Raw genomic sequence first — 27,730 nt, 5'->3', positions numbered from 1 at the left:
CTTTTTTGCAAGGGCCATTCACACTTGAGTATGAACTAGGCTCTCTTCAAATGGAATCCACGTCTGGAGCAGGGTTGGGGGGAGTAGAGCTGCACAGGGGGTGTGGGGGAGTAGGCACTGGTGTCTGCCGTGCTGCTGGTAGAGGGCAGAAGCTGAGGGGCGCAGATCCCTTCTACCAGCTCTCACACCAGGAACCATGTGCCATGGGTGCTGAGCGAGGATGATGACCCAAAGTCCCTGGACTAACACTTTCCTAAGTCCAGAGGTTTGGGTTCAGGGCAGCAAAGTTGGGTACAGCTCATCCTTGGAGATCAGAACGCCATCAGACAGGATGCTGCCAAGCTTTGTCCCACCTTAGGGCCTTTACCCTTGCTGTACCCTCTTCCTGGGATGCTCTTTCCCCAGATTTTCCCATGGCTGGCTCCCAAATGTCACCTCCCAGAGGGGCCTTCCCTCGATCGACATTAGTCCTTCCTCCCACCTTCACCTCTACACAAGCTCATCACCCGCTTTATTTTCTTAATAGCATTTACCACTCTACAAAACGCTATTGTCTGTCTTTCCCTTTAGCGTGTAGGCCCTCTGCACCTCTTGGTTCCAGAACTCCCCGCAACCTGCGCGGTCCTACTCAGCCCAGCGCTAACCCCCGGCGCCTCCTCGGCTCCCGCAGCCTCTGAACTCCTAACGCGGATGTCTCCTACAGTGCTGCCGCCCTGAGCTCCCCCTGGCGGCCAAAGAACCTCACTGCTCCAGCCCGGCACAAACACGTGGACACCGCCTTGGACCCCAGTCCGCTTTATTCCGGAGGGCGGGAGACTGAACAGCCCAACCGAGAGGGCGAGTTAGGAGGTAGGCGGAGTCTTGTGTGTGTGGGAGGTCCCGGAGGCGGCTGGTGGGCGGGGTCTAAAGGGAGCGGCCAGTAAGGAGGGCTCGCTCGCTGTTCAGGGCCTGTGGAGTGGGCGCGTTCCAGGACGAGGGGGCGTGGCCCACCGTGCGCCGGCAGGTGGGCGGGGCTTCGGTGGGTCAGGCGGCACCAGAGCGGCCTACATGCCGGGCACAGTCCCGTTGGTCTCCATGTCGGTGAGGTTGCCCCGCAGGTCCTGCTCCTCCTCGAAGGCCTTGAACAGTGAGTTGAAGTTGCCGGCTCCAAAACCCTGGAGCGGGAGAAAGGAGGTGAGCTGCGGACCCAGAAAGCCAACCGCTGGGGACAGGCGGTCCTTAGTGGTACCTGGTGGTTGTAGCGCTGAATGACTTCCAGGAAGAGCGTGGGCCGGTCCTGCATGGGCTTGGTGAAAATCTGCAGGAGGTAGCCTTTCTCGTCGTAGTCCACCAGGATTTTCAGCTCCTAGGTGGGAGACAGGGGACTGGGTAAGGGGGAGGCTGGCTGGCCCCTCTAGCCTGAAATGGTGGGATATTTAGAAAGGCCATGGGGGCTCCTGCACCCCCAAAGCCAAGAAAAGACCCTTTTCTGCAGCAGTTCCAGACACCTCCACCTCCCCGCCTCAGCCCCTGTGTTAGCCACCCAAGGCTGGCCTGGACCACCCAAGTAGCACCCACACAGCTCTCCCTGCTTCTGCTCTTGCCTCCTTACAATCCATCTTCCTCACATTCAGGGGTCTTTCAAAATCAGATCATCTCACTCCCCTGTTTAAAACTCTCCAGTGGGGCTTCCCTGGTGGCGCAGTGGTTGAGAGTCTGCCTGCCGATGCAGGGGACACGGGTTCGTGCCCCGGTCCGGGAAGATCCCACGTGCCGTGGAGTGGCTGGGCCCGTGAGCCATGGCCGCTGAGCCTGCGCGTCCGGAGCCTGTGCTCCGCAACAGGAGAGGCCACAACAGTGAGAGGCCCACGTACGGCAAAAAAAAAAGTAGAAGTAGAGTTACCATATGACCGACCCAGGAATTTAACTCCTAGGTATCTACCCAAGAGAATTAAAACGTATGTCCACACAGCTACTTGTTACCCAGATGATCATAGCATTATTCATGATAGCCAAAAAGTGGAAACAAATGTCCATCAACTGATGAGTGGGTAAGCAAAATGTGGTCTATTCATCCAATGGAATATTATTCAGCTATAAAAAGGAACAAAGTACTGACACGTGCTACAATATGGATGAACCTTGAAAACATGATGCTGAGTGAAAGAAACCAGTCACAAAAGATTATGTGATTCCATTTATATGACATGTTCAGAAAAAGCAGCTCTATAGAGACAGAAGATCAGTGGTTGCCTAGGGCTGAGGGTGAGGAGGTGGAATGGGGAGATTGAGAGGTGGTTTCTAAGAGGTTTCAGGTCTCCTTTTAGAGTGATGAAAATGTTCCAAAATTGATTTCAATGATGGCTGCATAATACAGTGAAGAGCCAAAAACCACTGAATTGTGTATTTTAAAAAATGATGTATGTTTTGTGCCTTAAATATCAATAAAGATGTCAAAAACAAAACCAGAAAAACCTCCAATGGTTTCTGGCCACAGAAGAACAAAATCCGAACTCTTATATAGCCTACCAGAGGAATCGGCTCCTGCCTACCTCTTTGACCTGGGCCACTCCTCAAACACTTCCTTTCATTCACTCTGGCCCTCTTTCTGTTTCTCAAATACTCAGAGCTTGCTCTTACCTCAGGACATTTGCACTTGCTGTTCCCTCTGCCAGGACTGCTCTTTCTCTAGGTCTTCACACAGCCAACTCCCTTTCATCATCTTGATTTCACTGAAATGTCACCTCCTCAGAGAGGCCTTCCCTGACTGCCTCCTATGTAGCAGCCCCAGATCACTCTCTGTCATAGCCTGTTTTAAGTTTCTGCACAGCACCAACTCTCTCTCTCTCTCCAATGGTGTTTGTGTTGTTTATTTGTCATCTATCTTCTCACTAGAATGCAAGTTCCATGATGGCAGGGACCTGGTCTGCTTTCCTGGCTGCATCCCAGTGCCTGATGCAAGGTTGAGACAGCATTTGTGAGGCAAGATGGAACTCAGGGCTTGTTCTCGGCTGACTGAGGATCCTGTTCGAGGCCTTACCTCCAGAACATCAATATTCTCCTTCACCCGGATCTTGGCCGACTTGAGCTTCTCCCGCAGTTGTTTGTAGTATGTGGACGGAACAGCCAAAAACTCCATGCCTCTCTCTCTCAAGTGGCGAATCTGTCTCAGAGCAGGGTAAAGGTCAATCCTCTCTCCATGCTCAACACTCCCAGCCAGGGGGAAGTGCTGGGCCAGGAGGACGCAGGGTCCCTACTCCAGCTTCCCCAAACTGCCAGGATGCAGTGTGACCTCATCCCCTTCCTTCTTTGGGCCTTGTGGGTCCCGATGGAAGAACAGCAATCACTAACATTTATGGGACCTCACTACGTGCCTCTCTCGAGCACTTTCTATGTACTGTCTCATTATGTCGATGCACTAATCTTTTGAGACATTTAGATGATTGTTCTCCCCATTTCATAGCTGGGAAAACTGAGGCATTGAGAGATTAAGTATTAATATCTATTCTCAACATAGGAGCCAGAGGGATTTTACTAAAATACAAGTCAAATCATGTCACTCCTCTGCTTACCAACGGTGGTGTCTCAGAGTCAAATTTAAAGTCCTCACTATCTGCCCCCACTCCTACCTTCTGACCGCATCTCCTACCCTTCTCTTCCTTGTTCATTCTGTTCCAGCTGTTCCTTTAACCTTCCTCTACCCTGGATGTCCCTTATTCCTGGGGCGCTTTCCCCAGATTTCCACTGCTTCCTCTCTCCTCTGCATTTTTTTTTTTTTTGGGGGGGGTACACGGGCCTCTCACTGTTGTGGCCTCTCCTGTTGCGGAGCACAGGCTCCAGACGCGCAGACTCAGCGGCCATGGCTCACAGGCCTAGCCGCTCCGCGGCATGTGGGATCTTCCCAGACTGGGGCACGAACCCGTGTCCCCTGCATCGGCAGGCAGTTTCTCAACCACTGCGCCACCAGGGAAGCCCAATGTCTTCTGCATTCTTAAATGTCTCCTTCTTAGCGCCAGGACTTTGGTGACCGCATAATTTAAATATACAAAGTCCTGGGACTTCCCTGGTGGTCCAGTGGGTAAGACTCTGCCCTCCCAGTGCAGGGGCCTGGGTTCGATCCCTGGTCAGGGAACAAGATCCTACATGACGCAACTAAGAAGCCCGCGTGCCACAACGAAGATCCCGTGTGCCGCAGCTAAGACCTGGCACAGCCACAATAAATAAATAAAAAAGAAAAAGAAAAACTTGAAATTAAAAAAAAAAAAATGTCCTTCACCCTCCCTCGCCCATGGCCCTGCTTGATTTTCCTCTAGAGCACTCACTGCCATCTAACAGAGATATTTTACTAATTTTGTTTTGTGCCTCCGTAAGGGTAGAAACTATTGTCTTGTTGGCTAATGTGTCCCAAGTACCTGAAACAGTGCCTGGCACATAGTAGGTGCTCAATAAGCATCTATTGCGTGAATGAATGAATGAAGTTGCCATGGTCATGGTGAATTCTTGGTTGGGCTGGGGCTGAATGGGACAGGCCAGGCTCTTGTCCACTTGGTCGTACTGCCACATTAAGAACAGGTAGGACCCAGCCTCCCCAAGGGCTGGAGCCATAGACTCAGGACATTTAGTTTGGATGAAGGGACCTAGTGGATCTTGTAGCTTAATATCCTCATTTTCAATTTGATGCAACTGAAGCCCAGAGAGGGGGTTGAATCCCCCAAAGACTCATAGTACGTTACTGGCAGAACCAGGTCTAGAGCCCAGGCTTCTTGTTACTCTGGCACTTGCTACTTCTGTAGCAGAGAGACCAAACTCTCTAGGGTGGGAATATGCCTGCACATGAATGGCACGAGCCAGTAAGGGAGCCCTGTCAGCCGTCTGGGCTGACGAAGGGGACCCAGGACTGCCACTCGTCACCCCCATCCCCAGCCTCTGACTCCGTTTGCAGAGTTTGGCTTGGAGCTGAATGGGAGGTGAATTAGGACCAGGAATGGGCTTCTAACCGCTGTGATGATGTCTTCAGTCTTGAGAGCGATGTGCTGGACCCCAGCGCCCCCGTTATAGTCCACATATTCCTGTGGGAGGGGAGCAAGGAAACCATTGTCAGTGGCCCCGTCACCCACACCCCTGCCCCTGCAAGAGCCCTCAAACCTCTTCCCTGCTTCGTTCTTCCCCAGCCAAGGCCCCCGGGGCCCGAGGGAGGCCCCACCTGGATCTGGGACTTCTTCCTGCCCGGCGCTGGCTCGTTAATGGGCATTTTGATGGACTCCTCGTAATTGGCCACCACGATGGACCGCAGAGAGCTGTACTCCGTGTGTACCTGCGTGTCATCCACGGACCAGAAACGGTGGAACTGCAGGTTCTTCAGGTACCTGTGGGGGGTGGCCGGAAGGGCACAATGGCTCTGATGTTGGCCTGGGACCTGCCCCCTGCCCCTATTCCACCTTCCAGAATTTGTTCCCTGAGCAGGCTCCAAAAAGGGTACCACCTTTCACATCACGCACATCATAGGTTTGTACCTTTATTATGACAATTTTCCTTTGGGTGGAAGTAAAGCATCTGATAACAAGATCCGTATACATGGCACCGCTCCAACAGATGGAGGTGCTTTTGAGAAAGGGTACTTGCTTCTAATTTGCACACACGTGCTCTTTGGGTAGTGACAGCCTTCCTCCAAGCCTCCCTGGACTGTGACACCCCCTGTGTTGATTCCCCAAGGTTCCTCAGAGGGAGGACCGGTGGGTCACTTTGGGCCTTAAATCCTCTGGTCTCCATGGTGACAGTTTTTCAGGGAACAGATGAATCAGTGACCTCAGACTAACCTGGCCCCACCTCGTGCTCTATTTCCTGACAACACCTGGGAGTGGGCCTGTCACACATGTGGGAAGGGCTTGGGCCAGGGACTCACCATTCTGAGGCAGACAGCATCTCCTGATCAGGCTGGTTTCCCACAATGTGATCAATTCTCTCGAGACTGCAGTTGGGCCTGGGAGAGGGAGGCAGTTAGGGGGTGAGGAGAAGGCTACTCCCTAAATCTCTTCCTTCCACCAGCCCCTCAATAACAGTAACTGCTCATTATTTCCATAGCACTTACTATAGACACACTATCTGCATCAACTCACGCACTGTTACTAGCCCCATTTTACAGATGAAGAAACTGAGGCTTAGAAAAATAACTTGCCAAGGTTAAATAGCTAGTAAGTGACAGAGCTGGGATTTGAACCAAGGCAGTTGGGTTCCAGACCCTAGGCTCTTGGCCTCTATGCTGCCTCTTCAAGCCATCCTGGGATGCTCAGGGGCTCCCCAGCAGGGACCAAGATACTCTGTCCCTTCTGCGTGGAAGAGAGGGCACCCCACCCTTGCCCCAAGGGGCACTCACAGCTTGGAAAGTAGGGGGTCGACGAATGCTGGGGCCTCGAATCCAGGCAGGAACCAGCCGGTGTAGTTCATCTTCTCCACCAGGGTGTGTGTAGTATCCCCATACTGTGGGTGGCGAACAGCCTGAGGTCCCACCCCTGCTGAGGCCAGGCTGCATTTCATGGTGCCAACATAGCCCTGGGTTCCAACCCAGACCTGGCCCTAACTCCAAGTGTGATTTTGGGCAAGTCACTTCCCCTTTCCAAAATGAATTGCAGTCTGACATTTGGGAATTTGACAGTCTGTCTGCCCCACAGGACCGGAAGCTCTGTGGAGGCGGGGATGCCGTTTTGCTCATGATGCTGTCCTGGCACATAATAGGTGCTCGATTAAAATGTGTTGCCTGAATGAAGATGATGAGGGTGTTGGATCTAATTATATGGAAGGGCCTTTTCAATCATTCTAACAATCTTTGAGTTGTATTAAATCTTGAGGAGGAAGGACCTATGATTGTATCAGGTGCTAAACAGACTTGGTAATCTTTGCTGCGTGTCTGTGATATGCCAAGCGCTGTTGTTCTAAGTGCTATACACGAATCATCTCATTTGATCCTTTAAATGACTGTGGGAGGAGTTATAGCTGAAGAAACAGGCACAGAACGGTTAATTAGCGTGTGGCAGATCACACAGGTGGACCACGCAGGTGGTAACTTGCTCATTTAAACGGAGTCCCAGGGAGGTGAAGTGATTTGCCCAAAGTCACATAGCTTGAGTGGGGCGGGGCTTCCCTCCCACCTTCTTCCCCAGACCCACGCATCTCCTTCCTTGCATCCCCATGCTATCATCCCCCACTGGGGAGGAAGGGAAGCCCAGAGGCGTGACTGGTAGCCCTCCTCAGCCTCTGCACACCAGCCAAGAATACAGGAGATCAGGGTCCAGGGAGAATGTCTGCACTTTGAGGCACAAGTGTGGGATGGTATAATGGAGTCAGGGGCTGGGGAGGGGGGTCCTGGCATCTAAGTGGGTGCTGACAGCAGGAGACGTGGGGCACTGAGGTTAACTCACCGTCTGCAGCACAGCAAACTTCACCTTCCCAAACTTATCTTGCTCTACCCAGGGTTCCCGCACGATCTTGGCGCCTCGTTCCCGGGCTTTCTGCAGAGGAGATGGGGTGGGGAGGTGGTCAGTGCTGGACCCTCAGTGCTGGACCCTTTGGCTGCCGCTGCTGGATCCCCTCTGCGTGGTCCTACCGCAGCCTCCTCCAGTTTTTCCAGCCCCAGGCAGGAACTCCAGCGAACTTTAGCTGTTGCCCTTGACACCCATGGCTCATGCCCATTTGGCAGATAGGGAAACTGAGGTCCAGGCCCAGAGCTGGGGCTATTTAAGACAAAACAGGTGGGGGTGGGGGTCTGTCCTGCCTGTCCTGTGCTAACTCACTCTGTGGCCCTTCGCCCTCTCTAGTCCTCAGTTTCTTCATCTGTAAAAAGGGTGGTTGGATAAGACAAATACAAGCTGACATTTATGGAGCACCTACTATGTGTCATACCCTCTGCCAAGTGCCTTACATGCATGAATCATGTATTTGATATTTAGCAAAACCTTATTACTGCATGTCTATGCTTATCACATGTCAGGCACTGTTGTAAGTACTAGCCTCTTTAATCTGCACAGCAACATTACATGAAAGGCACTATAATTGTCTCTATTTTATAGATGAGAACATTGAGGCACAGAGAATTTAAGTCACTCACCTGAAGTCACACAGCTAATAAGATAGAGACCCAGCAGTCTGCCTCTGGAATCTACACTCTGAACATCTAAACTGCCTCTTGAATACAGCGTTTGGTACAGTCAGGCCCAAGAAATGATAATTGTGACCTCGTTTCCTCTTTGTAACAACTCAGCGAGGTAGGTGGTTATCCCCATTTTACAGATGCAGAAACTGAGGCTCAGACAGAGGTTGCACGGCTACTAAGGGGCAGGGTGTCACTGGAACTCAGGTGTGTGTCAGCCAACATCTGGGCACATCACTCCAGCGTGGCAGTGTCCTCCAGCCCTGACTGATGGGGGTCCCTGTCGCAGACAGAGGGCAGGCCGAGCCTTACTGCTTCGTCTCCGCACCAGCCCAGGTGCGGCCTCACCTGCACGATGTAGTCACAGTCCTCCACCTCGAAGGCAATGTCCTTCACTCCGTCGCCATGTTTCACCAGGTGATCGCCCATCTCTGTGGCCGGCAGGGGAGGCAGGTGGCGCTGGAGTCATGGCCCCTCCCTGAACCCTGATCCACCCCTGTGTCCCTAACCCCCACCCACAAAACCATGTCTCCACTCCCTGGCACCCCGAACCCTCTGGGGCCCCCTCACCTTTGTTCCAGGGGTTGAGGGCAGAGGAGAAGATGAACACAATCTAAGATGTAGAGCAGAAGGGAGGTGTGGCTGGTGGCTCAGGTGAGCTTCTGGAGGTGCATCCCCGGCCCCCCTCCCTGCCCACCAGTGAGATACCCCTGGTGGGACATTAGGACAAGACCCCTCTTCCCAGCCAGGCAGGACTGTTGACCCTGGGTTCCTGTCCTTTCTCAGCCTTAGCTTCCCCTCTGGTCCTGAGGGATGGGGGCTTCTCCCGTGACAGACCCTCCTGGGGCCTTGGGATGAGCTGCCAGTCAAGCCTCCCAGTGGGGAGAGCCCCAGGGATCCATGGACCAGGGCACTGCTTAGATTTCCAGTCTGACGTCTGAGGCCTTTGCCAACTTTTCCTGAACGTCTGTGAGACCAGCGTCGGGCCAGGCCGAGAAGTAGACCAAACCAAGAAGGTCCCTGTTGCATGTCGTACGAAGGTGCCGGTGGAGGGCCCAGTGAAGGCTGACCTCAGTGCACGCTCCGCTAACCACACCGGGCAGCCTGGAAGAGCACTGGGCCGCCTGGAGGAAGGGCTTCCTGGCCTCCTGCACCCAGAGGTGCCAGAGCTGTCAGGGAGCTCAGAGACCAGCAGGGAGAGAGATGGCCCTCCTGGATGGGTAGGGTCCTGGGCGGAGACTCACCTTCCCTTGCTTGATCACGTGGCTGACTGTCTCCCGGGAACCCGTCTCCAGGCCCTTGTAGGCTAGGGGTTCAAAGCCCATCTTGTTGCAGTAGTACGACGCAGCCTGAATCACAGAGTTGCAGACGGGCCCGTGAGGGTCGAAGGGCAGGCCCCCAGTCCCCCAAGCCTATCTGCCCTGTTGCCCCAGCTGCCGAGATCCTCCTGGGAAGAAAGCCTGCTCCCTGGCCCACGCTGATCTCAGGTAAGTTTCCCACTGGGATCCGTGGCCCTGATTGTGTAATTAGGATCCAAAGAGTGACTGTCCATCCTGGGACTCTCCCAACATTGGCCCTGATCCTCCCGTCCCAGGGCCCAATCACAGACCCAGCTGGAGACCTGCCCTTGTCCTAGAGGCCCCCTTGCCTGCCCTCTATCCACTCCCAACACCTTGCCCAGCTTTTACCTGCTTCGCGTTGCCAACCCAGAAGGTCACAGAGTGAAAATGGAGGAATCGGCCTCTCTCAGGCTGCAGAAGAAGAGAAGGGGCAAGGCTTAGTCCCTAGAAGTGGGTCTAGAAAAGTGCAAGTGGAGAGGTGTCCCCTAGCCACCTCCCTTGTCCCACCCTCAATCCAAGAACTGAGGAGAAGCCAGCCCGCCCCACCCTGCTGCCCTGAAGGCTTGCCAAGCCTCGAAAGGTTTCTCATGTAGAAACTGAGCTCCTGTGGGCTCAGGATTGGTGAGCCCCCCTCTCCCCTGGGAGGCCTGCCCAAGTTTCACAGGGGGAAACAGCCTTATGCTGCAGCGACACAGATTTAAGTTAGACCTTAGAAAGAACTTCCAGACAGGATTAAGGGATTGGCAGGAATTTAAGAAGAGGTAAAAGTTTTTCTTAGGAGGGCAAGGTTGAGTCCAGCTCAGTCTAGACGTGGCAGGGGGGGCAGAGATGAACTTGAGTGTGCATCCAGAACGTCACGTAACCCTTGTAGCTATTATTCCTCTTCTGCTCTTTGCTAGCATCCCGGTCTCCCGGGGCCCTGACCCCACATTTCCCCTCCTGCTTACCTTCTCTCCTTTGTTGCTGTAAGTCGTCTAAGGAGAAAGAAAAGGACAGTAAGACATGGAAACTTGGACACAAGGTGCTTCTGGAAATCTCACTCCAGATCCGTGGCCGTTGGCAAAAGCTGCCATGGCTCCAGGCAGGCTCTTACCATGACTGATCTTGGTCACACTTCCTCCTGGGAAGACTGGGATGAGAGGCCAGCAGAGTGCTGGACAGAAATATTTAACACCCAGCAAGTCCCGCCCCTGGCCTCCTGGCCTTCCTGGGGGTGGGAGGTGATCCTGGAAGCTCCTAGGCCTGGAAGCCTCTGATCCAGGCACGGCCTCATTGGACAGGGTGATGCTGTCAGGCCTAGAAAGGGGGAGTGACTCGCCCAAGGCCACCAGCCAGTTGGGGGCAGAGCCGGGGCCAGAAGCCAAGGGCACATTCTTTCCAGGACCCTGGGCTGGGACTGTGATCTTTGCCCTCCAGAATCCAAAGCTGAGAAGCCAAGGCCAGCTTGGGTGCAGAGGTGGCTCCAGCATTCTTATTCAGGGAGAATTTGAGGGGGATTAGGGACTGGTCTTGAAGCCAGCCACTTGTTTGCGTAGCAAGTGTATGGTTTATATTTAGGTAAAAAGCTTGTATTCAATAGTGGTTAGAGGCATGGGTGTGGGGGTTTGGATCCTGGAGGTCTACATACTATGTGACTGGGGAAAGTTACCGAACTCCTCTAAGCCTCAGTCTCCCATCTGTAAAATGGGAACAATAGTAGTGTAGCAGGGCATTAAATGAGATAAACATAAGCTTTTGGAATAGAATCTGGCACACAGTAAGATCTCTGTTAATGCTGGTTATGATTAGTTATGTTTCTTTGGGGCTTTGCGTGGGGGGCTGATGGAGAATAGGGAGGCCTTGGCGTTGCCACAGCCTGGGTGTTGGGAAAGAGGTTGTGGCCCTACTCCTGGCCCAGAGTGGTGGGAAGGGGGAGCTTACGGCCCTGGGAGGAGGAAGGCCTGGGTTCCTCCCCAGCATCCCCCATACCCTAATCCTCAAGGCTCACTTTCCTGGAAGATGGAGTGGTAACTGCTGGCCAGCTGTGGCATTTACCTGAGGGCTCCAGGACAGCCCCCTGCCTCTAGCTCCATGTCCGTCCCCAGAAACTCTGTTGCTGAGACATCTTCCTGGGGAACTGACTTCATCAACTATCCTCTTTGCCTGGAAACTCTTCCAAGACCCTGAAGCTGGCAGTCTCAGCCAGGGACTGTGCCAACCCCACCCCACCCTCTTGCATTTTGGCTCCCTAAATGTCCTGCATTAGCCGTTTTTGTTGTTGTTGTCTTTTGAGAGTAATATTTATTTTGTCCTAATTATAAATAACTCATAGGTTTTCTTTCCAATTTATTTAAACTAAAAAAAAAAAAAGTTTATGGGACTTCCCTGGCAGTCCATTGGTTAAGACTCTGCGCTTCCACTGCAGGGGCCGCGGGTTCGATCCCTGCTCGGGGAACTAGATGCCACATGCATGCCACAACTGAGTCCATATACTGCAGCTAAGAAGCCCGTATGCCACAACTAAAGATCTGAGGTGCTGCAACTAAAGATCCTGCATACCACACCTAAGACCTGGCGCAGCCAAAATAAATAAATAAATATTGAAAAAATATTACACTGTGTATATATATACACACCACATTTTCTTTATCCATTCAGCCATTGATGGGCACTTAGGCTGCTTCTATATCTTGGATATTGTAAATAATGCTGCAATGAACATGGGGATGCAGATATCTTTCTGAGTTAGTATTTTTGTTTTCTTTGATATATACCCAGAAGTAGAATTGCTGGATCATAGTTCTACTTTTAATTTTTTGAGGAGTCTCCATATTGTTTTCCATAGTGGCTGCACCAATTTACATTCCCACCAGCAGTGCACAAGGGTTTCCTTTTCTCCACATCCTTGCCAATGCTTATGTCTTGTCTTTTTTTTTTTTTTTTTGTGCGGTACGCGGGCCTCTCACTGTTGTGGCCTCTCCCGTTGCGGAGCACAGGCTCCGGACGTGCAGGCTCAGCAGCCATGGCTCACGGGCCCAGCCGCTCCGCGGCATGTGGGATCTTCCCGGACCGGGGCATGAACCTGTGTCCCCTGCATCGGGAGGCAGACTCTCAACCACTGTACCACCAGGGAAGCCCATGTCTTGTCTTTTTGATGATAGCCATTCTAACAGGTGTGAGGTGATAGCTTATGGTGGTCTTGATTTGCGTTTTCCTGACGATTAGTGATGTTCTGCATCTTTTCATGTACCTGTTTGCCATCTGTACGTATGTCTTTGGAAGAATGTCTAGATCTTCTGCCCATTTTTCAATCCGATTATTTGTTTTTTTGCTAGTGAGTTATGAGTTCTTTATATTCAGTATATTTTAGATGTTATCCCCTTATCAAATATATGATTGGCAAATATTTCTTCCCACTCAGTAAGTGGCCTTTTCATTTTGTTTATGGTTTCCTTTGCTGTGCAGAAACTTTTTAGTTTGATGCTAGTCCCACTTGTTTATTTTTGCTTTTGCTTTTGGTGTGAGAAGCCTTTTTTTTTTTTTAATACAGAAAAACATAATCTTGGCAAGTTATGACCTCTTGGATCATTCAATCCAACATTCTCATTTCTCATATGAGAAAAACTGACAAACAGCAAGAAGGTGCCTGACATTACTCCCCTCTTTTCTTCCTCCCCCTCCTCCCTCCCTGCCTCCCATGTCTTTCCCTACCAACCAGTGAGCAGAGAGGGGCTTGTAGCAGGGAGGAGTCCCCCTCCCCACCCTCCTCAGCAAAACCTGCTAGGTCCCCTGGGCCACTCTCAAGTTTCCACCTCTTCCAGGAAGCCCTCTCAGAACTCCCCAGCCCCAGGTCAGAGGTTCAGCTGCTTAGTTGCCATGGGTCAGCTTTAGTCAGCAACCCCCGAGGTGGGGCCCAGGACAATCAGAGAACTTTCCTAAGCCACCCAGTTAGCAAGTGGCAGAGTAGAGCTGGAATGGAAATCAGGCTATTCTAACTCCAGAGCCCACACTTTTCACCTCTGTCTTGCCTTCTAGACAAATGGGAGATATTGATCCCCCAACTAGACAGATGGGGAAACCAAGGCTCGGAGAGGGAACATATGTCCCTGGGGTTGTGGAGCTGGTAAGAACAGAGATCCAAGCTCTGGCCTATTTGCTTCTGAAGCTGGATCCCCTTCCAGCAGTCCAGACACCTTTTTCCTTTTCTCTGTTTTCTGGGCAAATCTGGAGGCAGGCGAGGAGGCCCCACCTCCTTATCCTGCCCCTGTTGGGCCAGCCTGCCCTCAGTGCCCACCTTGGTCTCCCGGGTCTAGGTTTCCAACCGAGAAAATGGGGGTGGAAGTGGCCCAGAGTGGCGCTCACAGGCCAGAAGGTTCCACGGTGGGCAGGTGTCTCCGCGCAGCCCTCCCGTCCCGGGTGAGGGGGACCTCGGCAGCTGACTCAAACCCCCGCTCGCGGAACCTGGCCTGGCCTGTGTCCTCGGCACAGTCAGTGTTTGCTGAATCAAGGAAGCGTGTCAGCAGCAGCCTTGGATGCCAAAGGCAAGTGTCCGGCTCAGCTGGCCAGGGCTGTTGTCTTTGTCCCTCCTACCCTCTGGACTTTGCTCCCGGAAACACTGTGGGTCTCAGTCACGCTCGGGATACACCCCTAGGTGCCTCCCCCATCTGTGGGCAGGGGTGGGGGAGGGGGGGCCCGCAGGACCCAGTTTTTGGAGACCCCGTGTCCCCTCCCAGATGCTCCCTCTCAGGCTGGGCCCAGTTGGAGAAGAGGTTAGCGGCGGGTGGGTGTGGCTGTCTGGGCTCTTCGTTCCCGAGTGGCCAGTTTACGCCCCTCCTGAGCTAGCAGCTGGGTTCCAGAGGCCTTGCTCAAGGAGCCCACTATTCAGATGGGCTCACTGACTCACCCTCCACTGTGCCCTGGTGTGTAGAACAGGGTGAACACAGCAGGCTTGAGGCTGCTGTTTGTAGAAAGACCTGCTTGCGAGGTTGAGCCTTGGTTGGCATCGAGGAACTTGGGTTTCAGGAAGGTTCCCACCATCCCCAGAAATGATAAGAGGCCTAAACTGTACAGACAGTGTGGCTTCTGCCGAACACCTGCTTGTCTCCTGGGAGCCTGGGACTTTGGTGCGTGCTGTGCAGTGGGTGCCTTCGTGACCAGCCTCCCATGAAAACCCTGGAGCTTTAGGCTCAGGCCCACTTCCCTGGTAAACACTTCATAACCTCTTGCTGGAGGAAATAAGTGCATCCTGTGCGACCCCACTGGGAGAAGACCCTTAGCATCTTGCCCCTGGTTTCCTCTGGACCTTACCCACACTTCTTTTCCCTGGGCTGAGTTTGCTCCTTTTGCTGTAATACAACTTAGCCGTGAGTATGACTATGTGCTGGGTCCTGTGATCCTTCCTCATACATCATCAGACTTGGGGGTGGTATTGGGAACCCCTGACACAGTGGTGGCAGCCGTGGGATTCTCCTGACAGACCCTCGACTCACTGAAAGATGGCAGAAATACTGTTTTGGGAAAGGAAGGTTGGATTTGCAAGGGATGTCCTTCCTAAGATGTGAATGTGAGTTTCCTAGCTGTGTAATACTGTCTCTCTTCTTCCTCATGACCATGACCAAGGTGGCCTTGGCCCTGAGCTCCTTTCTGAAGACCTTGCTGAGCACTCAGTACCTGCCAGGGACCTTCGGGTGGCCTGCGTGGCCTCCTGGGATGGTTGACCAGCCTTTGATGCCTGGGTGGTTGTGGAGTTGCCGGCAGTGTGAGATAGCAGCTTAACTACAGCCGAACCTGTTGTGAGGTAAAAATTACCTCTGGGGTTTGACGGCAACAGATGGAGCCCCAAAAGAGCTGACTAGCTGCATCCCCGTGGTTTCTCCAGGCTGCACAGACCAAAACGAGGGGGAAATGCCCAGTGTGGGTGTTGCCTTTGGTTTTTTGTTCTCTCCTCTAGACAGGAGGAAGAACAGCCCAAACGTTCCCAAAGGTGAGCTTTAGGTGGCCCCCCAGATGTTGAAAGTTTGCATTAGTTTTTCCTCTAAGGGGGAAGAAAAAAGTTAAATCTGTTCCCAGAGCTGGAGAAAAGCTTTAGTTAAACCAGAGGGGAAAAAAGGGCAGGGGGGGATGCTCTAGCTGCTGCTGCCACAGCCTCGCCCACCCGACCCCCTGCCCCCCTCCCGCCCCTGCCGTGAATGTTGAATTTATTGCTAGGGGTTTAAATAGATTTGCAATGAAAATAAAGGGGGAGGAATTTTTTTTAATGGCTTTGTGTTTTATAGCTATTACATATGGATGTACGATTAAAGCAGATATAAAATGTTACATGATTATAATTTCGTAAGTATGAGAAGGATCATCATTAGGGAGAGCTGCAAGAAAAAAAAAAAGCATCACTGGGACAAAACTTTCTTGCATTTTGCCACATGGGCAGCTTGGAATTTGAGTTCTTTGAGTATCGGAAACAGAACAATTATTACTATGATTTTTGCCTATTGGATCCTTCTGAGAATAAAAAGGAGACAGTGAAAAAAGAGAGCCAATCTCTAAATGGAGATACACTTTTGAGGTTTGGAAACAGTCTTTAGTTGCTAATGAGCTCCTGTGAAATCACGTCTGACTTTAGAGACAGTTTGCCATGACTTGCATATTCTTGAGGGACTCAGCTTGTGTTCTAAGGCCAACATGACAAAAAGGGCATGGGAGGGCCTCGGTTGTCTCCTGAACTTGGGACACAGCTCTCTGGTTTTGCTACAGCAGAAGAGAAGCTGCTGTTCCCCCCGACCCCAGCTTTATTGAGGAGTAATTGACAAACTACTGAGAAGAGAAGCTCATCAGGTTTAAACTCCACAATGTGGCTTATGCAGATCATCTGCTTGCCTCTGGGAGTCCGGAGTTTTGGTACATTGTACCAGGCAGAGGCTTCGCAGGATTTCCAAAGATGTCCATGGCAAAAAAAAAAAACAAAAAAAAAGGCATAAGATCTCACGCTATAGCTACTACCCACGTGAATCCCCACCCTCATTTATAAGCCTGTTCATTTGTCTTGGTTCATCTGCCATCATCGAAAATACTGTAAACAACTTAAATGTCCATCAACAGGGGGTTGGTTAAATACGAGGAAACATTAAGTAACTATAAAACGAATGAAGAAGCTTTCTATCTAGTGGTGGGGAAATACCTTCAAGATACATTGTTAAGTTAAAAAAAAAAGGCACAGAACAGTGCCTTTTATAACTTTTTATAACTTACCATTTGTAGAAAAAAACCACTGTTTATGGATCTTTTAAAATTTTGTTCTTTCAGTTTATTTGAATTTTCCACAGTGTAAAACATGTCATTGATTGTCAGCCACTGAATGGAATTTATTTAAGTTTTATAACTTTAAGTATTTGTTGATTTTAAGTGTAGTTGGAGTATAGTTGATTTACTATGTTGTGTTAGTTTCAGGTGTACAGCAAAGTGAATCAGTCCCAAATGGAATTTAAATAAAGAGAACCAGTTCAGCCTTGCCCTTTGGAATCCTCTTCTTTTGGGAGCACCCCAGGCTGTAGTTTATTTCCTTCTCTTCATGTCTAATTTCCCTTCTGGTTCGGCAGCACAAAATATTTGCATGATTTACATGATTTCAGAAGTTTTAAAATGGCTTCTTGAGGGTCATAGTTATTGAAGTGTAATTTATATAGAGTGAAATTCGCCCTTTTCAGCGTACAGTTCTATGAGTTTTGAAAACATATAGTCACGTGACTGTCAACCACTATCAAGATATAAAACAATTCCATTACCCAGAAACATACCCACCCCCCCCATTCACCGCTGTGTACCTTTATAGTCAATCCCTCCCCCACCCCATTCCCTGATAACCATTGATCTATTTTCTGTCTACATAATTTTGCCTTTTCCAGCATGTCGTATAAATGAGTCAGACAGCAAGCAGCTTTGTGAGCCTGGCTTCTTTTACTCAACATCATGCATTTGAGGGTCCTCCATGTTGATGCCTCTATGTGGACTGTATTTCTTTTCATTTTTGAGAAGAGTTTCGTAGCATTGGTCTACCAGAGTTTGTTAACACTTCTTATTAACTCTTTAAAATCAGCTGACTGACAAATCGAACAAGACTTGAGTCTTGGTTACAAGACAATATAAAAGTAGGGACTGGGCTTCACTGGTGGTTGAGAATCTGCCTCAATGCAGGGGACACGGGTTCGAGCCCTGGTCCGGGAAGATCCCACAGGCCGAGGAGCAACTAAGCCCGTGTGCCACAAATACAGAGCCTGCACTCTAGAGCCCACGAGCCACAACTACTGAAGCCCGCACGCCTAGAGCCTGTGCTCCGCAACAAGAGAAGCCACTGCAATGAGAATCCTGTGCACTGCAGCGAAGAGTAGCCCCTGCTGGCCGAAACTAGAGAAAAGCCCGCGCACAGCAACGAAAGACCCAACGCAGCCAATTTAAATTTATTTAAATAAATTTATTTTTTAAAAAACTTGCAACTTAAAAAAAAGTAGGGGCTTAGAGACACTTTCCTTCATCTTACAAAGAGAAAAGTTTATGCTATGCTCTCGAAACATGTTACCTCAAACAGAAGTTTCAGAATTTTATTTATTTATTTATTTATTTATTTATTTATTTATTTATTGGCTGCACCATGAGGCATGCGAGATCTTAGTTCCCTGACCAGGGATCGAACCTGTGACCCCTGCAGTGGAAGCGTGGAGCCTTAACCACTGGACCGCCAGGAAAGTCCCTAGAATTTTATTTAAAGCAATAAAAGCAATTGAAACCCAACTAAAATAAGTTGTATGGAAGCAGGGAGTGGAAAGGCGCAAAGTTGGTGTGAAAAAGTCCTTTTTCTTAAAAAAAAAAATGTCTTTGTCCTTCATAATAAGCTGTCAGTGAGTAGGTAAGTCCAGAAAACAAAACAAGAAACTCCCAAATGAGTATGGCCTCTAAGAAGAGGAGGGAGGTGTGTGGGAGCAGGGAAGGAGGTCATTTCTATTTCTTAAAGTCCTTTTATTTTTATTTTAAAAAATTTATTTATTTAGGCTGCGCCCAGTCTTAGTTTCGGCATGCAGGATCTTCACTGCAGCATGCGGGATCTTTAGTTGTGGCATGTGGGATCTAGTTCCCCAACCAGGGATCGAACCCGGGCCCCCTGCATTGGGAGTGCGGAGTCTCACCCACTGGACCGCCAGGGAACTCCCTTAAAGCCCTTTTAGAGGACAGTGACCACAAGGGTCACAATGAGGGTTTCTGGGGTGCTGGGAATATTGATTACAAAGTGTGTTCACTTTGTGAACATTCATTGAGATGTGTGTGCCTAAGATTTGTGTACTTTCAGGATGGATATTATCTTTCAATAAAGAAAACAATTTATTGTGGTGCAATACACATAATGTAAAATTTACTATCAATGACACTTAGTATATTCACAATGTTCTGCAAGCATCAATACTACCTACTTCCAGAACATTCTCCGTATCCCCAAAAAGAAATCCTATACCCCTTAGCTGTCACTCTCCAGTTTCCCTGCCCTCTAACCCTAGAAGACCACTAATCAGCTTTCCGTCTGTATGAATTTGTCTATTCTGAACATTTTATATAAATGGACTCATGCAATATGTGGTCCTATGTGACTGGCTTCTTTCACTCAGCACAATATTTTCAAAGTGCATCCATGTTGTAGCCTGTGCCAGTTCTTCATTTCTTTTTATGGTTGACTATTCCATCATATGCATATACCACATTTTTGTTTATCCATATTCATCAATTGGTGAGTTGATTTTTGGCTATCATGAATAATGCTGCTAGGACTGTTAGCATACGAGTTTTTGTGTGGACATACGTTCTCATTTCTCTTGTGGATATACCTAGGAGTGGAATTGTTGGGTCATAGAGTAAGTCTGTGTTGAACATTTTGAGGAGCTGCCAGATTGTTTTCTACAGCGGCTGCACCACTTTACATTCCCACCAGCAATGCATGAGAGTTCCAATTTCCCCACATCCTCTGCTAACAGTTGTTGTCATCTACCTTTTTTATTCTAGCTGTTGCATCTCTTATTGAAGTGGTTTCCCCCACCCCTTACCCCCGACACTGCACGTCTTGTGAGATCTTAGTTCCCCGAGCAGGGATCAAATCCATGCCCCCTGCAGTGGAAGCGCGGAGTCCTAACCACTGGACCGCCAGGGAAGTCCCCTCATTGTGGTTTTGATTTGCATTTACCTAATGGCTAACGATGTTGATTATTATGTGCTTATTTTTAATTTGCATACCTACTTTGGAGGAATATCTGCTCATATCCTTTGCCTACATTTTAATTGTATTATTTGTCTTTTTACTACTGAGTTGTAATGGTTCCTTATGTATTCCCTTTTCAGGAATCAAGTCCCTTGTCAAATATATGATTTGCAAATATTTTTTCCCATTCTGTGGGTTGTCTTTTCACTTTCTTGCTGGAATCATGGGCAGCACAAAATTTTTTAATTTTGGTGAAGTCTGACTTATCTATTTTTTCTTTTGGTGTTGTATCTAAGGAGGGGGGCTGATTTTTTAACTTAAAAGATCTTCAGCTGAAGGAGTGTGATCTGTCTCAAATTGTCACCTCTGGAAGCAGAGCACTTTAAAAAAAGATAATAATAAGAACAACAAAAACTCAGATTTTCTGGTCGCTTTGTTTTATGTGCCAGGCACTAGACTAAGCATGCTAAGTGCTGTGTCCTTTATTTTTATTTTATTTATTTATTTTTTATAAATAAATTTATTTATTTTTGGCTGCGTTGGGTCTTGGTTGCTGAGCGTGGGCTTTCTTTAGTTGTGGCGAGCGGGGGCTACTCTTTGTTGTGGTGCATTGGCTCAGTAGTTGTGGTGCACGGGCTTAGTTGCTCCACAGCATGTGGGATTTTCCTGGATCAGGGCTCAAACCTGTGTCCCCTGCATTGGCAGGCAGATTCTTCTTTTTTTTATTTTAAAATGAATTTATTTATTTATATTTGGCTGCGTTGGGTCTTCGTTGCTGTGCGTGAGCTTTTTCTAGTTGTGGCGAGCAGGGGCTACTCTTCGTCGCGGTGTGTGGGCTTCTCATTGCGGTGGCTCCTCTTGTTGTGGAGCACGGGCTCTAGGTGCGCAGGCTTCAGAGTTGTGGCACACGGGCTCAGTAGTTGTGGCTCGCGGGCTCTAGAGCTCAGGCTCAGTAGTTGTGGCACACGGGCTTAGTTGCTCCGTGGCACGTGGGATCTTCCCGGACCAGGGCTCGAACCCGTGTCTCCTGCATTGGCAGGCAGATTCTTAACCACTGTGCCACCAGGGAAGTCCCTATGCCCTTTAATTATTAAATCCTCTAACAACCCTGTGAGATAGGGGCTATCATCCCCATTTTACAGATTGGAAAATGGAGGTTTACAGGCGTGTCCTTTAGACCACAACTAAAAAGTGACAGAACTGAGAATTGAACCCAAGCCTGACTCTCTCCAAAGTCTATATGCTAGCCACTTCCCACCATGCTGTCGTCGTTTTTGGAAAATGCTTTGGGAATGACCCCAATCCCATTTTCAAGCAGCAGGAGCAAACCAGCCTCCTGGACCCTGGAGAAACTTCCTCTTCCTTTGGCGTGTGGCTGACTGGGAAGGGTTGGCTTGGCGGGGGTGCAGGGAGGGGATATGAGGGAGGTAGGAGCACTGCAGGCCTGCAGGGGGGCTCTGTGGACAGGCTAGCGGGGAGCAAAGCCCTGGTGTAGGCAGAGGTGGGGACTCCTGCTGAGCAATCTTGGGCAAGTCACTTCACCTCTCTGAGCCTCAGTTTCCTCATCTGTAAAATGGGAATTATAGTAGTACCTCCCTCATAGGGTTGTTACGAGGATCATCTGAGCTAGGGTACGTAAAGTGCTTTGCTTGATGCCTGGCACACGATAGACTCCATTAACAGTTACCGATTATGCTTATTATTATAAGGAATGTGGGAGGGTCTCAAATATCAGGTTAGGGGGCTTGGGCTTTATCTTTGAGAGAATGAAGAGCTTTTGAAGATTTTATAGCAGAGTTGCAACATCATCAGGACTTTAAAGGCTTCTGCTCAAGGTCAGCTCAGGGAAAAGCTGTGGATAGCTGCTGTGCTTGGACTGGAGTGGCCCAGTGGCCTATTTGTGATTCTTTATTATATTTGAGGAACATAAATAAACCAAAAGGCTTTTTTTACATTTGAAAATTGGACCCCCAAACAGTTAAACAGCCCTGTGCCCTGTTTCCTAGAATCTACAACTCCAGACTCCCAAACAGACAGAACTAATGAGGATTCAGAGGCACAAGCCCGTGGATAGAACCTCCCCATCCTCTGTCAGGCTCCACAGACTCCCCAACAGGGCTGAAATAACAGTTGGGGAACAGAGGGTGTGAGGGCTGGCCAGGGTGCCCAGCTGTTATCAGGGCTAGTGCAGTGGGGCAGGGCCAGCTGGGTGGGTCTGGTTCTTATCTCTTGGGGCACAGAGCCCACGTGCCTGAGCTTTGGGGTGACAGGCAGCTTTATCACCAGGCATCAGTGGTGGCCTGGAGGGTCCAGAGAGTTGATGGCATGGGATACGGGATCCCTGGGCTCTGGAGACAATGTGATCTTGGGCCACTTCCAGCTCCTCTCTGAGTCTCAGTGTCCCAAACTGTGTAAGCAATGGGTGCCCAGCGTCTGATGTGCCCAGGACAGAAGGCTGTCTTCTGTGCTTGGCTTTGGGGCGTTGAGCAGTGTCCTGGATTTTGTTGGTTTTGCCTCTCCAGCATCCATTCCTCCTTTAACTACAGCATCTCACTTTTCCTTTGAGGAACCATCCCTTTCCCTTCTCTGTCCATGTGGTTTGGGGGCATGTGAGCCAAGACTGGCCAATGAGAATCTCTGTGATTGGTTCAGGTTTGGGTGCCTGACCACAGCCAGCCAATGTGGGTTTGCCCTGGGACTTTTGCTTGAGAAAGAGCCTCTCTCTGAGCTCTGGGTTTTCTGAGCTAATTGAATGGTGCTGTGGTGCCCATGTCTGACTCCATGGAGGGCAAATGTGCCTGTGTATAGAGCCAGCACAGCAAAAGCAAGGATGAGAAAAGGAGACAGATTCCTGATATCTGAGTGACCTGTTTCAGGCATGCTTCTGGGTGAGCCAAAATTTCCCCTTCTTGGGACTTCCCTGATGCTCCAGTGGTTAAGACTCCGTGCTTTCACTGCAGGGGGGCATGGGTTCAATCCCTGGTTGGGGAGCTAAGGTCCCCCATGTTGCGCGGCATGGCCAAAAAAAAAAAAAATTCCCTTCCTTTGTTTAAGCTACTTTGAGTTGGATTTCTGGTATTTACAACCACTAATCCTGACTAACACAAAGAGACTAAGACTAAGAATAATAGTAACAACAACAACACTGTCTATGAGCACTTATTCAATATCAGGAAGCAAGGTGGGGGGCAGTGGCAGTTGTCTGTTCAGCCACTGGCATTGATATTGTTGAGATTTGCTGGCACAAAATGATAAAGTCAACAGACTTCTAGCAGTTTTTATTATTATTTTAAAATTCTCTGTGGACAGTGCAGCCCTGGGGTAGGCATGGAGATAGATATTCTGTTCCACCTCCCTTCAAGGAAGGACTTGCTGCCCAAGTGCGGGGGTGGGCATGGGGGGAGTGGCTGGCTATCAGCTCCTATGGGATCTCCCGCAGCTGCACGGACTTTGCCCGCGGTCGCCTCTTCCCAGGGCAGCCCACACCTGGTGGCTGAACAAGGCAGGGGTGGAAAGGTGGCCCTTTCAGCCCAGTGGGGGACAACTCAGACCCACAAGTCTGTTTCCAGAGCCCCTGGTTGGGGTTGGCCAAGGCCTGTTGGGCCTCCACCACTGACTACTCCTTCTCCCCAGTCTGGCTTCCCCCCTTCATTTCACTGGTGTTGACACCTAAAAACATCTTGTACCCCAAACTCTGTCTCAGCCTCTGCTTCTGGAGAACCCATTCCATGACCAGCCTTGCTACCTGCACCTGGGGTGGGCAGCACCCCTTGCCTTTCCCCACTGGGTGTGCCACTCCCAAGCACTGTGCCTATTTTATCTTCTCAACTCACTATTATTTCTCCCATTTTACAGGTGAGGAAACTGAGACTCAATAAGATGAAGACTTGCCCAAATAATAAATTGTCGGGACTTGCCTGCTAGCTCAGTGGTTAAGAATCTGCCTCCCAATGCAGGGGACATGGGTTCGAGCCCTGGTCCGGGAACATCCCACATGCCGCAGAGCAACTAAGCCTGTGCACCACAGTTACTGAGCCTGCGCTCTAGAGCCCTCGAGCCACAACTACTGAGCCCGCGTGCTGCAACTACTGAAGTCCACACGCCTAGAACCCGTGCTCCGCAACAAGAGAAGCCACCACAGTGAAAAGCCTGCGCACCGCAATGAAGAGTAGCCCCCGCTCGCCACAACCAGAGAAAGCCCACGGGCAGCAGTGAAGACCCAACACAGCCAAAAAAAAAAAAAAAGCCCGTGCACTGCAACGAAGACTCGCCTCTGCTTGCCGCAACTAGAGAAAGCCTGCACGCACCCAATGCAGCCAAAAATAAATTAAAAATTAATTAATTAAACAAAAACCAGGCTGTGAGCAAAAAACCAAAATAACAGACAAGCATCCGTATTTGGACAGAGAGCCAATAGTTTGCTCACCCCTGCCCTAGACAATCAATACAACAATTAAGCATTAGTTTGTAGCAGTTGCTGAATTCTGTGGTATAAGTACCCCTATGGCCAGTTTCAAACTACTAACGTAAAGTAGTTTGAACTTGGAGTTGAGAACAGTATAAGTAGTAACATATCACACAGAAAAATAGGCAAAAGCCTAGGTAGTACTAAAATGTAGTGAAATAATTAGGAAATGATGAGATTTGAGCATTTATTACCTTTGTTTTCATGATAGTTTATTTAGATGTAAGTTTATATTAATTTTTTTCTGCTTTTTAATGTAATTTTTAATATACGTAATTTAATTTTAAGTAATCTGGTATTTAAAAAAATTTTTTTACAAACTTCCTGAAGAATTCACAGTGGGCTCTCCTGAGCCTGTAGGAACTGCTCTGCTCTGCTTGCCTGAGGTTTAGGGGGCGGGAGGCCCCCATGACTGGGGAAAGGGCAGAGGACATCAGTGGCCCTGGAGGAGGAGCAACTGCTATGACATCAGGGCCCAGGGCACATCAAAGGGTTTTCTCTTTCCTCTCTGGCCAAACAACTATCTCGTCAGTTGCTCCATTATTTGCATAAGCCCAGGGTGCAGTTACTCAAGATCAGCCATTGATCCCTTTCGAACTGAACCTGTGTCCCTACCATCCAAAGTCCCTAAACTTTTGAACATCTGACACCCTTCAGTTCGGAACACTGACTTTCATTCTTCACAAGGGCAATAGGGGAGTTAGCTTTGGCCTCCGATTTGCTGTGTTGCCTTCAACATATTGCTTAACCTCTCTGAACTCCCTTTTTCCATTTCTGAATATTAGGGAGCGCTCTTATGAGTCTTTGGTACCTACAGGAATAGAAGTGACCATGTGTCCAATGCTTTGCATTTAATATAACAGCCCTATGAAGTAGGTGTTATTATTATACCCATTTTACAGTTAAGGAAACTGAGGCTTGGAGAAGCTAAGTGGCTCATACTATAAGTGGTAGAGTTGGGATTCATTCCCTCTACTCCCAGTCCAAGTTTCTCATTTTTTTCTGGTGTGTCTCCCTGCATCTGGAGATCTTCAAGATTTTTACAGATGAAAGGGGTCTGAGGGCTTCCGTGGTGGCACGGTGGTTAAGAATCTGCCCCCCAATGCAGGGGACACGGGTTTAAGCCCTGGTCCGGGAAGATCCCACATGCCACGGAGCAACTAAGCCCGTGCGCCACAACTACTGAGCCTGCGCTCTAGAGCCTGCCTGCCACAACTACTGAAGCCCCCATGCTCCGGAACAAGAGAAGCCACTGCAATGAGAAGCCCACGCACTGCAACAAAGAGTAGACCCTGCTCACGACAACTAAAGAAAGCCCGCAAACAACCTAAATGCCCATCAACAGACAAATGGGTAAAGAAGATATGGTACATATATACAATGGAATATTACTCAGCCATAAAAAGGAATGAAATTGGGTCATTTGTAGAAACATGGATGGATCTAGAGACTCATACAGAGTGAAGTAAGTCAGAAAGAGAAAAACAAATATCGTATATTAATGCATATATGTGGAACCTAGGAAAATGGTACAGGTGAACCGGTTTGCAGGGCAGAAATGGAGACACAGATGTAGAGAACAAACGTATGGACACCAAGGGGGGAAAGCAGCAGTGGTGGTGGTGGTGGGATGAATTGGGAGATTGGCATTGCCATATGTACATGAATATGTATAAAATAGATAACTGATAAGAACCTGCTGTATAAAAAATAAAATTAAAAGCCCACGCACAGCAACGAAGAACCAATGCAGCCAAAAATAAATAAATATATTTTTTTAAAAAAGGCGGGGGGTTCTGAGTAGTCATTAGTCCTGGGTCTTGAAACCCAAATGCCCCAGAAGCCAGGAGAGTGACGTAGAAGAGAGAAGAGCTGGGTGGAACTGTGGAGTCGTAGGCTCACGCCTTGTCGACAAGAGTGATGATTACTCAGCTACAGCCAGTTATCCCCTGTGGGGATGTGGGCTAGTTTGGCCAGATTTTGTTCAAGAGAAGCTGGAAATTTGAATTTTTATGTGAAATCCATTGATTTAAAAATTGTTCTGTTTTGGGGAATTCCCTGGCTGTCCAGTGGTTAGGACACCGCACTCTCACTACCAAGGGCCTGGGTTCAGTCCTTGGTTGGGGAACTAAGATCCCACAAGCCTCGCGGTGTGCCCCCCCCGAAAAATTGTTTTAATTCCATTAATAGGAAATACCCAGAATAGGGAAATCCATAGAGACAGAATGCAGATTGGTGGGTGCCAGGGGCTTGGGGGAGGGATGACTGGGGAGTCACTTTTAATGGGTATGGGGTTTTCCTTTTGGGGTGATGAGAATGTCTTGGAACTAGATAAAGGTGGTGGTTACACGACGTTGTGAATGTATGAAATGAATTGTTCACTTAAAATGGTTAATTTTATGTCATGTGGCTTTCATCTCAATAAAAAAAATTGTATTCTAACATTTTTCTTTCTTTTCTTTTTTCTTTTTTTTTTTTGCGGTACGCGGGCCTCTCACTGCTGTGGCCTCTCCCGTTGCGGAGCACAGGCTCCAGACGCGCAGGCTCAGCGGCCATGGCTCACAGGCCCAGCCGCTCCGCGGCATGTGGGATCTTCCCGGACCGGGGCACGAACCCGTGTCCCCTGCATCGGCAGGCGGACTCTCAACCACTGCGCCACCAGGGAAGCCCCTAACATTTTTTATGAGTGTGTTTTTTGATATTGATAGAAAGTATTTTTATCAAAGATTAATAATACACAGAAAAATGCAAAAAGTATATGGCTTTCTGAATTTTCACAAACTGACCACACCTATTTAACCAGCTCAGATATATATTTTATTTTGTTTTTTGTAACAGAATTAATGCAAGTTGATATAGAAAAACATACACATAATTAAAAGTGAAAAAAAGAGAAAAAAGGAAAAAGAAAGTACAGAAAACTAACCCATTCATAATCCTTCAACCACAGAAAACCACCATGGACAATTCGGGCATATCCACCCAGACCACTTTCTAAAAATGTATAAACATATGATACTTTTCTGTGACATTTTGTGTATATTTTGTAAACACTGTTCATGGTAATAAATACCTGTGTTGATCATAAGTGTGGGTGTGTTTCTTTGAAAGGCTGTGTCGTGATTATTTTAACCAACTCTAGAACCAAATGTTTAGGTTGTTGCCAAAATCTTGCCATTAGAAACAGCATCTACAATGATCTATCTCACTTGAAGTTACAGTTCTGTGCTCTTAAACAATTATTCCTGTGTTAAATTACTCTGAATTCATATTAGCAAATATCCTATTTTCTAAATTGCTTTCTCTCCTGCCCTTTCTACTCTGCCCAGCTACTAAATATTAACGATCTCACATGTATAATCCCCTACCTTGCTTCATGCTTAGGCAATCATATACAAGCATATTACGGGCACATATAAGGGGGAAATGACTTTGTTGTATGAAAACAGTATCATGCACTATGTGGCTCTCTGCACCTTACTTTCCCCAATGTTTAAGTATTGGCATTTGTGCTGGATATTCTGTGTGCCCCTCCAAGGCTCTTCGCTCTCTGTCTTACTCTACGCCCTAAGCCCCTTTGCTCTCCGGCAATC

The 27,730-nt window shown here is 48.9% G+C and overlaps 1 protein-coding gene and 1 long non-coding RNA gene across 2 annotated transcripts; one reads left to right on the top strand and one right to left on the bottom strand.

Moving 5' to 3' along the window:
• Positions 1-785: 785 nt before the first annotated feature.
• On the bottom strand, positions 786-10,623 carry HPD (4-hydroxyphenylpyruvate dioxygenase). Its single transcript, XM_019950574.3, has 14 exons — positions 10,556-10,623; positions 10,410-10,436; positions 9,811-9,873; positions 9,367-9,471; positions 8,693-8,735; positions 8,471-8,553; positions 7,395-7,484; positions 6,353-6,456; positions 5,882-5,959; positions 5,183-5,345; positions 4,977-5,048; positions 3,020-3,142; positions 1,229-1,345; positions 786-1,154 (listed from the first exon to the last, which is right to left on the bottom strand). The coding sequence occupies exons 1-14, from the start codon at positions 10,556-10,558 to the stop codon at positions 1,044-1,046; spliced, it is 1,182 nt and encodes a 393-aa protein (XP_019806133.2). The 5' UTR covers positions 10,559-10,623; the 3' UTR covers positions 786-1,043.
• LOC109552615 (uncharacterized) lies at positions 3,047-27,225 on the top strand. The gene is made up of 4 exons (XR_012325110.1): positions 3,047-3,157; positions 5,151-5,341; positions 8,043-8,237; positions 23,528-27,225. It is a non-coding gene; the product is annotated as an uncharacterized lncRNA (long non-coding RNA).
• Positions 27,226-27,730: the final 505 nt, after the last annotated feature.

Source organism: Tursiops truncatus, chromosome 13, assembly GCF_011762595.2.
Source record: "Tursiops truncatus isolate mTurTru1 chromosome 13, mTurTru1.mat.Y, whole genome shotgun sequence".
In the NCBI taxonomy this organism is placed as follows: Eukaryota; Metazoa; Chordata; class Mammalia; order Artiodactyla; family Delphinidae; genus Tursiops; species Tursiops truncatus.
Note: the sequence above shows the minus strand (reverse complement) of the source record. Positions and strands in the feature narration are given on the sequence as shown.